We start from the raw sequence: 12659 nt of genomic DNA, 5'->3' as shown, positions 1-12659 counted from the left end.
TATGTCCCTTATTTCATTGTAATGAGATCCATAGGTGGTCACGACTCTGACCAATCCAGGATCATTTCCTTTTAAATTGTCATCTGATCTGTTTACCAACAGATCAGTTCTTCTTTTTGATAATGCCTTATAATAGGCTTTATTGATTATATGTCTAGGATAGCCTCTGGCTAAGAGCCTCATCTTGAGGTCCTCAGCTTCCATTTTAAAATCCTCAATTTGGCTGCAGTTGCGTCGTAATCGCATGAACTGACCTATAGGTACAGCCCATTTCTGCGACGGCAAATGAGCACTTTTAGCTGACAGCAAGGTATTACCGGCAGTCTCCTTACGGTACGTGCCCGTGATCAGCACATCCCCCAACTTTTTGATTTTTAAATCTAAAAAGGAGATCTCAGTTTTACTGTAAGTGTACGTTAGAAATATGTCTCTATCATTTTTGTTCAATTCTCCGACAAACTCGTGCAATTGGGACTCAGTCCCCTTCCATACTACGAGTATGTCATCCACATATCTTAGCCATAGGGCGACGTGTTCCCGGTACCCACGCATGCCCCTGACCATGGTCTCCTCCCAGAAGCCCAGGTGTAGGCACGCGTAGGACGGGGAACACGCCGCTCCCATGGCCACGCCTTTTTTCTGTCGATACAACTCTCCTTTAAATTCAAAATAATTGTAATTCAAAATGAGCCTCATCATATCTAACACAAACTCAGAATGAGCCTGTTGATCATTATATTTCCTCTCCAAAGATTTTAAAGATGCAAAGGAAAAATGGTTTTTAAACTGTAATTTTTCTGAGTTTAGAAAACATTTTTCCTTTGCATTTTTAAAATCGATTTTCTCAAAAACTCAAAAGGTCTTTTTGTAAAATTCTCTTACTTGTACCCACCATTCTCCATAACATATGTAGTCATTTTGGTGACAATCGCATCTATGGGGGACTTTGTAATTCACCACTAAAGTCGGCATGAAATTATGTGAAAATTACGCGAAATCACGAATGATTACACAAAATCAATTCAGTTTACAAATCGTAACTACATATGGGCATAGTTGCAAAATGTTGCATTATCGTAATTCGCTGATTATGAACGTCACTAGTAAATTGTTCTCCTAATGACAGCCAGTGGTTAGTTGGGGATTTGGCACACCCAGAAAGTAGCCCTTTACTTCCGAGGGTGGTACTTACCTTGGCAACAGACAGGATTCCCTCATTGGTCTGGGGATCTGTTCTGATAGAGAAGGCGCCCTGAGGATCTCCGCTGATGATGGAGTATCGAACCAGCCAATTGGGGGAACCCCGGAGGTCTCGGTCTGTAACGCTGACTCGCCCAATATCCACACCGCTGCTCTGCTCTGGGACCTCCAGGAGGAACTAGGACCGCCGTGAAGATAGAAAGAAACGAAAGTCAGACAGAAGAATGATCATAGAAACCAGCTCTGATGTTAATGGATCACAAAAACAGGTTCTACGAGTGTTACTTTCTGAGACTCCAATACAGTAGAGTCTAGGATATTGTGAACTCTGTATTAAATGTTAAAATAAAGTAATTGTAAGTATATTAACTGCTGGTGAGTTTACAGTAGTTCCAGATAACCGGGACTCTACAGTAATATTAATACAAATGTTAAAGGACACCCGAAGCAAAAATAAACTAATGAAATAAACAATTGTATTTATCTTCCTTCTCCTAAAAATGACTTTTTAAGATATTCCACAGTTTTATTTTATGTTTAAATCTACTTTTTAAGTTTTAACTGTTTCATTGTTTTTGCTCAATGACACATTAATTGAAGTATGCCAGAGCTAAAATTTATGAATTATTGACCCTTTTTATCTCTTTCCTGCTCTCTGAAGCCATTTTCTGCTAGGAAAGTGTTTTATAGTTGGAATTTCTTATCAGTGAGGGTCACACTGTAGTCACTTCCTGTCTGAGTCAGGACTGAGTCAGCCACTTACATACCTGATATTTAACTCTTTCAGGCAGAGGAAGAAAAAAAAGGAACACAGCCTAGTTATTTGTGTGCTTGGCACTGTACATACACATCTCATCATGTCACATGTCACCTCGGGTAGCCTTTAAAGGACTTACGAGGCCAATAATAGAGAAAAAAAATAAAAAAAGTTAGCTACCTGCGTCAGCTTGTAAGGCACGGAGGACGCCGTCCGCGCCCTCCGTGCCGTTCCGCCGGGTCCCCGCCGCTCAATAGCCCCCCGAACGGTCCCCGACCGCGCGGCCCGGGTCGGGCTCTCCAGACTGTACAAAGATGGCGGCCGGAGCTGGCCGCGGCTGCGCAGTCCGCATAGCCACGAATGCGGCTGCGCAGCTCTAAGGCCAACCCCCCGATCCACGTAACAGGCTGTTTCCTGTAGCTGTTTCCAGCTGTTTCCAGCTCCGGCTGCCATCTTTGTACAGTCTGGAGAGCCCGACCCGGGCCGCGCGGTCGGGGACCGTTCAGGGGGCTATTGAGCGGCGGGGACCCGGCGGAACGGCACGGAGGGCGCGGACGGCGTCCTCCGTGCCTTACAAGCTGACGCAGGTAACTAACTTTTTTAATTTTTTTTCTCTATTATTGGCCTCGTAAGTCCTTTAAGAATAAAATTATTATTTACTAAATAGCCCAATATTGCCACAAGTATAGCATTTCTACGTTCTGCTCTCTTTGCCCCACGCAGACACTTCGCTCTAAAGAGCTCTCATTGCAGAGCTAACGGCTACAGGACAAAAACCTCTGTCTGTTATTGGAAATACAGACGGTCAGATAGCACAAGTAGAGTAACCCAGGTTGCCTAGCAGGGGAGTAACTAGAGGGGGGCCGTCCCTATGACTACATGGGGGCCCAGAGCAGTAAGAGGGCATTCACTCCCTCAGATCAAGGAATCCCTCCTTAAAGAGAATCTGTACTGTGAAATCTTACATAAATAAATGTACCAGCCTGTTTGTTGTCTTCTCCTAGCCCCCTCTGTGACATTTTCACCGCTCCCCGCTGCTTTCTTGGTGATAAAATCACTGTTTTAGTCATTGTTTTTGTAAACAATGAAGATGGCCGCCAAACAGGAAATACATCATCAGAGCAGGTGCCTGTTTGCAGAGGCTCCTCTCAAACGTGACTTGATTGCTGGAATGTTACTCCCAGTGTTGCCTTAGCTGCCTGTCTGGGCTCTGCACTGATCTTTCTGCAGACGCTGGGCTGAGCCTGCAGATGCTGGCTGTGAGCAGAGACCTTGTCTGACTCATACACACAGCACACACACAGAGCCTGCAGGGGGAGCGGAGGGGGCGTGCATAACTTCTCCCTATCACAGCAGAGGCAGTGCATTCCTCTCTGGGTCGACAAAGCTTGACAAAGAAAAGAAGATTTGATATATTACAGAGACAGTGCAACTAGAAAAGGCTGCTGTAAGCCAGACCACATTAGAACAGGTATAGGAACTTATAGGATAGAATACATAAGGCTGAAAATTTTGTTACAGAGTCTCTTTAACCACTTACGGAGACCACAGGCTTACGCCCCCCTCAGTGACCAGGCGATTTTTTACAATTCAAGCCACTGCAGCTTTTATAGCAGGGCCATACAACTTAGCGCACAAATGGAAAATGGATCCCCCCCCCTTTCTGTCCACCAACAGAGCTTTCTGTTGGTGGGCTCTGATCGCTGCTGCAGGCTTTGGGGTTTTTTTTAATTAATTTAATTATTTTATTTTAAATAATTTTTTTTTTTTTCCGTCCAATCAGGGCGATCCTCTCTCACAGGCATCAGCCTATGAGAGGGGACCGCATTCAGAGCTGCCAAGTGACAGGGCTGTCCCCAATACAGCGCTGTATTAGAAAGCACACCTGACCTGAGACAAAACTACCTAAGGTGGTAGTGCCATACCTGCCTGATGCCTGAACCACACAGCTCTGTGTGTTGTCAGCTCCTCCCCTTCCTGCACCATGCCTCCTATCACACTCTCAACAATTCCCTCCTCTTCTCCGCCCCATTCACTCTTCTTAAAGAACAATCGAGGTGAAAATAAACTGATGAGAAAACTGCATCTATCCTCAGTCTCCTAAAAATGACTTTTCAAAAAAAAAACCTTTTTTTTTTTAAACCACAGTTTTATTTTACATTTGGATCTAGGTTTTTTTTAAAGTTTTTACAGTTTCATTGTCTCTGCTCAATGACACCTTCACTGAAGTATGCCAGAGCTTAAAGCTATAAATTATTGACCGTTTTTATCTCTTTTCTGCCTTCAGATGCCATTTACTGACAGAAAAGTGTTTAATGGCAGTAATTACTTATCAGGGTTATGCTATAGTTTGATCCAGTCTGACCCGGGCAGAAATTGTCACTTGCATACCTGATGTTTAACTTTTTCAGGCAGAGAAAGAAAAAAAGGAACACAGCCTAGTTATTTGTGTGCTAGGCACTGTACATACACATGTCTATCTTATCATGTCACATGTCAGTTCGGGTGTCCTTTACGTGGAGGAAATGGGAGATTAATAGGAGGGAACATTGTGGCAACCCCGCCTCTTCCTGTCTGAAAATCTGACTTTAGCTAAAAGTTACATTTTCATAGAGTGATTACAGGGACCGGGGAGGGGGGGGGGGGGGGGGGGGGAGGGGGAGAGGAACAGACAGCGCACAGAGGTATGTGGATCCAGTCTGAACATACCTCTGTGCTTACCTTATGTAGCTTTTTCTCTGGTCAGGTCCCCTTTAAGCTGATTTTTAACCCAGATTTGAGTGAAATGAAGCTACTGCATATATAGACACACAAGATATTTATTGCCTGACACAATCCTTTGTCATCATCCTGGGTGAGAATTTAGTATAAGTACCAGTGTCCTCCAGACTTGCTGGCCTCCCCTTCACCCAGAGCCGGGACAAGGTCCTCCAGCACCCAAGGCTGAGACACCAAACTGCGCCCCTCCATCCCTCCCACCCCAGCCGTCACACACTGATTGCTATTAGACTAAGAGGCCCCTCCATGCCTCCCACCCCAGCCATCACACACTGATTGCTATTACACTAAGAGGCCCCTCCCCCATCCCTCCCACCCCAGCCATCACACACTGATTGCTATTACACTAAGAGGCCCCTCCTCCATCCCTCCCACCCCAACCGTCACACACTGATTGCTATTACACTAAGAGGCCCCTCCCCATCCCTCCCACCCCAGCCATCACACACTGATTGCTATTACACTAAGAGGCCCCTCCTCCATCCCTCCCACCCCAGCTGTCACACACTGATTGCTATTACACTAAGAGGCACCTCCCCCATCCCTCCCACCCCAGCCGTCAAACACTGATTGCTATTACACTAAGAGGCCCCTCCCCATCCCTCCCACCCCAGCCGTCACACACTGATTGCTATTACACTAAGAGGCCCCTCCCCATCCCTCCCACCCCAGCCGTCACACACTGATTGCTATTACACTAAGAGGCCCCTCCCCATCCCTCCAACCCCAGCCGTCACACACTGATTGCTATTACACTAAGAGGCCCCTCCCCATCCCTCCCACCCCAGCCGTCACACACTGATTGCTAATAGAGTAAGAGGCACCTCCCCCATCCCTCCCACCCCAGCCGTCAAACACTGATTGCTATTAGACTAAGAGGTGCCGGCCCCCAACACCTTAATCTTTAGTTATCTGGCTTGCAGTCACAGTCACTGCCATGCATCCCCTTTTCTTATTTCAGTCAGCTTCATACACAATAGGGGAATGATAGCTGAGTGAGCTATGCGCCTCCTCCTACACTGCGCCCTGAGGCTGGAGCCTCTCTCGCCTCTGCCTCGGCCCAGCACCCCCTCCTACACTGCGCCCTGAGGCTGGAGCCTCTCTCGCCTCTGCCTCGGACCAGCACCCCCTCCTACACTTCACCCTGAGGCTGGAGCCTCTCTTGCCTCTGCCTCGGCTCCACCCTGCGCCCCCTCCTACACTGCCCCCTGAGGCTGGAGCCTCTCTCGCCTCTGCCTCGGCCCTGCGCCCCCTCCTACACTGTGCCCCAAGGCTGGAGCCTCTCTCGCTTCTGCCTTGGCCCTGCGCCCCCTCCTACACTGTGCCCCAAGGCTGGAGCCTCTCTCGCCTCGGCCCTGCGCCCCCTCCTACACTGCGCCCCAAGGCTGGAGCCTCTCTCGCCTCTGCCTCGGCCCTGCGCCCCCTCCTACACTGTGCCCCAAGGCTGGAGCCTCTCTCTCGCCTCTGCCTTGGCCCTGCGCCCCCTCCTACACTGCGCCCCAAGGCTGGAGCCTCTCTCGCCTCTGCCTTCAGCAATCTGCTGCACTGGATTCCACTTTCCCGACAACCATTGTAGTTCTATTCTAGTTCCCGCAGCTGCACTCTACAAGTCCCCCCCCCCCCCCCCCCCACACACCTACTCCCACTGCTGGCTATGGTTTCATGAGGCCTTCTAAGGCCGTGGTACACTTACTCTTTGGGGAACAACTTGAGGATGAATCATGTGACACGAATGATGCAGTCACCATAAAAATATAAGCGATGACCTCGGCTGTCCAAGTGTCATAAGTGGCCACAATTATACAGACGGCTGGGCAAATATAATTCTCTGCCATCCATCCAGCTCAGACAAATATAATCATCCTCTTCCGTCCCTCCAGCTCATATAAGCAGAATCATCCGCCATACCTCGCTCTGTGTGAACTCCGGCGCGTTGTCGTTCAGGTCTCCCAGATCGATGACAGCTCTGGCCGTGCTGGAAAGGCCGTCGCCAAGCATATCGGCGACCTGTACCGTCAGGTTGTACGATCCCACAGACTGCGGAGAGATATTTACAATGACATATTTATATAGCAGTGACATATCCCGCAGGGCTTTACAGAGTTCATCAAACAACATCATGTAAGGGTGGCCATACATGTCACAATAAAGAATCAATTTTACAAGAATTCCATAAAAATGATCTGTCGCACAGAACTTCCCTTTTTTATCGATAGAAGTTGATCGGGAGTGACTGATTTTTCTTATCAATTATTATGAGAACTGAATAGTGTAGGACAGATTGTCACTAACTCTTTTACAAGACAAAAGGAAAACACACAGAAATGCACCCTGTATGTATTTAGAGAGTTTAGCCTGTGTAATTCCCCCTCATCTGTGACTAATTACAACTGTAATTTTATCTCTCAGCTGTATCAGCACAGGAATCTCAGCAGCCTTGGCAAAGTAGCTAATTTGTAAACTCAGGATGTTAACCCTATGCCTGCTTCCATGAAAGCGGGAAGTAGACACACTGCAGATTTATTGCAGGATTTGTAACAGCTGTAACAAATAAATGTTTTTCTTTAAATGTTATTATGCTGTTGCCTATCTTTTAGAGCAGAGAGAAAGTTCTGAGTTCAGGTCCTCTTTAATTTATAGAACCAAACAATTTTTTTCAGAGTTTTCAATTTTTTTTTCATAAATGGGGAAAATTGAACACGTGTGTGATACATTGGTCAGATGTTTCAAATGTCAGAAAAACTGATTGCTATTCTCAAATTGAAAACAAAACAAAAAAAAAAACGGTTTCCTGTGTGGCCCACTTAAAGGGATACATACATCATACAATCTTGATTGTACAGATTTAACAAATCTAGTAGTATAATGGGGAACAGATTGAAAATAATTTTTAAAAGATTGTTTTGATAAGCTCTTATACAATAGGAAAGTGGTTAGATTGGCCAACCAAGATTGTATGGTATGTGGCCCATTCGATTCCCTGCAGATTCAATCACTCGAATTGGATGGCATCAATTCCCTTAAATTTTCAATCAAACATTGATCAAAATTGACTAAAAGTCAAATAAAAGTATAGATGGGGGGCGGAGCAGAAGCGGCGGTAAATTAACAGCTATTAGAAATCTATTAGGCAGGAAGCACTTATTTGAATTGCATGCCTTTTGCCTTAGAGCGGAAAATGCATGCGAAATCGCACATAATGTTAGTCTATGGGCCGCACAAAAACCCCGACTGTGCACATTTTTCAATGAGTTTTCAGGTGCGTTTAAAAGAAAATACTCATCGAGTTCATTCTTCCCACATACTGTATGCAAATCAAATGCAGTTCACAAGTAATGCTTTTCTATGGGAAATCAAAAGTCGTTTTTTGATGTTTGTGATTTTTAATAAGGAAAAATGATCTGAAAATTAATTTTTTTACTCGTTTAATAATATGGACCTGTGGAAGCTGCCATATTTATTTCCTTTTAAACAATACCAGTTGCCTGGCTGTCCTGCTGATCGTTCTGGTACGTAGTGTCTGAATCCCACACCTGAAACATGCATGCAGCAAATCCAGTTAGACGTCAGTCAGAAACATCTGACCTGCATGCCTGTTCCGGATCTATGGCTAGGAGTATTAGAGGCAGAGGATCAGCAGGACAGCCAGGCAACTTGCATTATTTAATTGGAAATAAACATGTCAGCCTCCATATCCCTCTCACCTCGGGCTCCCTTTAAGGTGAAGAAAGCATGGCTAAAACACACGAGCGTCAAACAGAATGTGAACCTGCTGTGAACGGAACCCAGGACCCCAATATACATTGCAAAGTCGCACAACCAATCAGAAGGCTTCCCACTGGGCTGTGCCTCTGCAGGAACCTATCACCTTATCCGTTGTCACTGAGCCCCATGAAGATGATCTGCGCTCTGCATTACCTCTCGGTCCAGCCCCACTTGGACAGTCCTGATCTCGCCAGTGTCCTGGTTGATGCTGAAGAGTTCTGGGCTCTCCTGCTGGACGATGGAGTACTTCAGCTGAGCGTTGTCCGTGTTTGGGTCATCAGCATCCGTTGCCATTACCCTCATCACCACCGTGCCTGCAGGACAAGAAGACCAGGAGATGACAGCATTGGGCAATAACCTGCAGGAGTGTTTTCCACCGGGAATGGACAATTCAGGATTTGGCTGGAGCAGTCTGAAAGCGAGACTAACCACCAGTGTGACTTACAGCAATACTGAAGCCACCCTAAAAAAAGTGAGATACTCACCTATGGAGAGGGAAGGCTCTGGGTCCCCCAGGCCCTTCCCAAGCCTCTCTGTGCCCCTGTCCCACCACTATCCCCCATTGAAATTCCATGCCCTGGGGAGTAGTCAGAAGGCTTCGAAAAGCACTTGTGTCCTAAAGTGCTGCCAAAGACGGGCAGCTACGTTCTGTACATGCGCGATTGCGCACTCCTATGCAATAAAAAGCTGGCTGCCCTCGGAAGCACTCCTATCCATGATCCACAAGCCTTCCAAAGACTTCTGAAGTCGTATTCTACCCAGGGCCGGCCCTAGACTTTTTGCCGCCTGAGGCAAAATTTAAAAAAAAATAAAAAAAAAAATTGATGCCCCCGCCCCCCCCCCCCCCCCCACCGAGCTGGAGTGGTAGCGGGCCTAGCGGTGGGGAGGGGGGTCGGACCCCCCCTCCCTTGCCTGGGTCCCCCGATCTGTGCTCCCCTCCAGCTGTAAATAGTACCAGCGTATAGATTAAGAGGCAACGGGCGGGGATCACTCACCTTTTCCGCGTTCCAAAGTGCGCTCCACTGACGTCACTTCCTCCAATGATCCCCGCCCGTTGCCTCTTAATCTATACGCTGGTACTTAACTATTTACAGCTGGAGGGGAGCGCAGATCGGGGGACCCAGGCAAGGGAGGGGGGTCCGACCCCCCTCCCCACCGCTAGGCTCAATATCTCCTTTCTGCCCGCTACTCCTCCAGCTCGGCGGGCGGCCCTCCACCCACGGACAGGCGGGTGCCGCCCCCTCCAGATGTGCCACCTGAGGCAAATGTTTCACCCCACCTCATGAGCGGGCCGGCCCTGTTTTCCACCGTTTGTCAACAACTTCAATAGGGGGAAGGTGGTCTGTGGCATCGGAGGAACAAGGACACGGAGAGATCCAGAGCCTCCCCTATATATAAGTGAGTATTTGTTTTTATTTAAGGGTTGCTTCAGTATTACTTTAATTGGGAACTGAAGTCAGTTTATTTACATCATTTCCTAAGACAGCGGAGTTAACAACTTGAGGATGACTTTAGTGAAGCTTGTATGAGCCTTACAATGTTCAGTATAACTGTTTTTCACACTTGAACAATTAAAAAAAAAGTAATTGTAAGGAAGGGTCTTAAGGTGCCCATTGACGGTATCATTTTTTTCATCGAATGCAAACTTTCGACACAATTGTTATGATCGAAGATAATAAGAAGGTTATTCTCGATTGTTTCCATAAACGCGTCGATTAGGGCATGTTCTCTCTTCCAATTCAATTGTGAAATCTATAAGGATCGATTCAATGTTCTGTTCTAATCAGCCATAGAATCATTTTACCTTGATTTTCGCCAAACAGTTTTCTGTACAATTTTGTAAAAATCATGTCAAAACATCACATCTTCAGAATCAGCTTAAAGATCCTGTGTCTGGCCTGCAAATCTGTCCACAAGACTTGTCCAACCTAGATTTCTGATCTCGTCCACAGACGCATGCCCGGCTGCCCCCTCCAATCTTCCCTCTGCCCACTGCACCAAGCATTACCCACTCCCATTGCGCAACTCCAGGACGTCTCTAGAACTGCTCCCACTCTCTGGCACTCCCCCATCAGGCTATTCCCTTCCACCAAAACCTTCAAACAAGCCCTCAAAATGCACTTCTTCATGCTGGCCTACCTTCCCTTACCAATACCCTAATCTCTGCTGAGTGCCCACTCATCGGTCCCCTATCTAATCTGTCCCTACCCCCTCCCTTTAGATTGTAAGCCTTTGGCATGATACTTTTCCCATAGTGTGTCCTACTTGATCATTCACCCTCATCATCTTGCACCCTTCCCACAGACTGATGTGAACTACCTGGTCTCTAAGACCCTCACCTGTATCTTGTACCTTGTATTTTCGTATTACTTGATCATTCACCCTCATCATCTTGCACCCTTCCCACAGACTGATGTGAACTACCTGGTCTCTAAGACCCTCACCTGTATCTTGTACCTTGTATTTTCGTATTACTGTATGTCGCCCACTATTTATTGCTGTCTGTAACCTTATCATGTGTAATATGTTGGTGCTTTATAAGTACAACAAATACTGTAATTAAATAAATTGCTTTGCATCTCAATACAAATCAGTCAGAACTTAAAGGCCACCAAGGGCGTTGCTAGGATCCTAAGGGATCCAGGGAACATTTGGGCACTCCAGCCATAAAATGGGGGGGGCCAAGCACCAGAATGTGGGTGTGGTCATGAGTGGAGCCAAATTTACATGCTTAACAGCGGTCTAAGTAGGCCTACCCAGCAAAATGTTGGATGAACCCCCATCTCCATTGATACAAAAAAAAATGCAGCATCTGACATAAATAGGCAGTGCCACTTAAACATAACTAGGCAGAGTAACTTGGCTTCTGTGCGGACAGTGCTGGCTTTCTGCTGGGCGGGATGGTCTGTCTGGCAGCCCCCCATAGCATTCCCTGACCTAGTGGACCAGCTCCCATGGGTCTCCCATTGAGGCACCACAACTCTTGGCATGCCTCTATAGAATAACCACAGCTCCCTGCATGCCCCCATAAAGGAACCACAGCACCCAGAATGGCACCTCAGGACCCAACATGCCTTCATAGAGGCGCCACAGCACCCAGCAAACGCCCTATTGAGGCACCACAGCTCCCAGCATGCACCCATAGAGGCTCCACAGCTCTGACTCTGCCTGGGGGACATTTGGGGCACCCCAGAATAGATCTGTGGCACGTGCCACTGATCTTCGGGGCTTGCGACGCCCCTGAAGTCCACCCAACTCTATATATAAAGTTTGTCAAAAAGATCCAGCCAAACACACTCTGCTTTTGTCAGCCCCCACCTACCAGGGTATGAATTCTCCAGGACGTATCCCTTGTACAACGATTGGGAGAACACAGGTCTGTTGTCGTTTTGGTCAAGAACAACAATTTCTAGATCTGTTGGGTCTTCAAGGGGGACTCCGTCGCTGTCCAAAGCAAATGCCCGAAGCTGAAAGAGGAAAAAGGAGGGGGAGGAGTTAATTACGGGAGAGGAGGGCCCTGATGCACTAACCAGCTGTAATACTGCTGTATGGAGACAGCACATGGCAATATTGCCAGTACTACCGCAGGCAGTGTACTGCGAGTTACGCTATAAGCACAACCCGTGGTACTGGAATAAAGCGAGTGTTGCTACAGTAATGTGAGTCAGTAACGTGGGCTACCGTACCAATGCTCACATTACACGAGTACCATGGTCCTTGCTAATAGCTCGCTATTGTCATCCTTTGTATCATTGCATGTATTTATTGTCCAGCGCTGCGTAATATGTTGGCGCTATATAAATACAATATATAATACCTAATTTATATCTCTTTTTATATCTCTTTTTTTCTCACAGGTTCTCTTTACAGTGGAAGTTGTATTTTACTTCAAAGCATTCTGTAAAGCTGGGAAAGTGCTGCTATTACTTTTTAAAAGGAGTTGTTGCTGGCAGCAGCCAATCCAATGTTAGCTTATATTTTCAGAGCAGAAAAAGAAAGCTCTGATTGGTTGTTAACCACTCAGGTCTATCTGGAAGGATATATCCCTCCAGATAGCCTGCCCTGCTGCAGCTGAACCGCGCGTGCTCCCGCCACCTTCCGCTGCCCCAGAGATCAATGGATGGGAACACAGTTCCCATCCATTGATCTATGTCTCCCT

The 12659-nt window shown here is 47.0% G+C and overlaps 1 protein-coding gene across 3 annotated transcripts in view; it reads right to left on the bottom strand.

Moving 5' to 3' along the window:
* Positions 1–12659, bottom strand: part of CDH15 (cadherin 15) — a 105524-nt gene that overhangs the window by 24795 nt on the left and 68070 nt on the right. For all 3 annotated transcript variants that reach the window (XM_068260034.1, XM_068260035.1, XM_068260033.1), the window contains exons 4-7: positions 11823–11967; positions 8654–8814; positions 6644–6772; positions 1193–1378 (exon numbers count right to left, since the gene is read on the bottom strand). In XM_068260034.1, the coding sequence (XP_068116135.1) occupies positions 1193–1378; positions 6644–6772; positions 8654–8814; positions 11823–11967 (621 nt within the window). The remainder of the gene's footprint in view (positions 1–1192; positions 1379–6643; positions 6773–8653; positions 8815–11822; positions 11968–12659) is intronic.

Source organism: Hyperolius riggenbachi, chromosome 11, assembly GCF_040937935.1.
Source record: "Hyperolius riggenbachi isolate aHypRig1 chromosome 11, aHypRig1.pri, whole genome shotgun sequence".
NCBI classification, from domain to species: domain Eukaryota; kingdom Metazoa; phylum Chordata; class Amphibia; order Anura; family Hyperoliidae; genus Hyperolius; species Hyperolius riggenbachi.
This window is presented reverse-complemented; position numbering and strand designations above follow the sequence as displayed.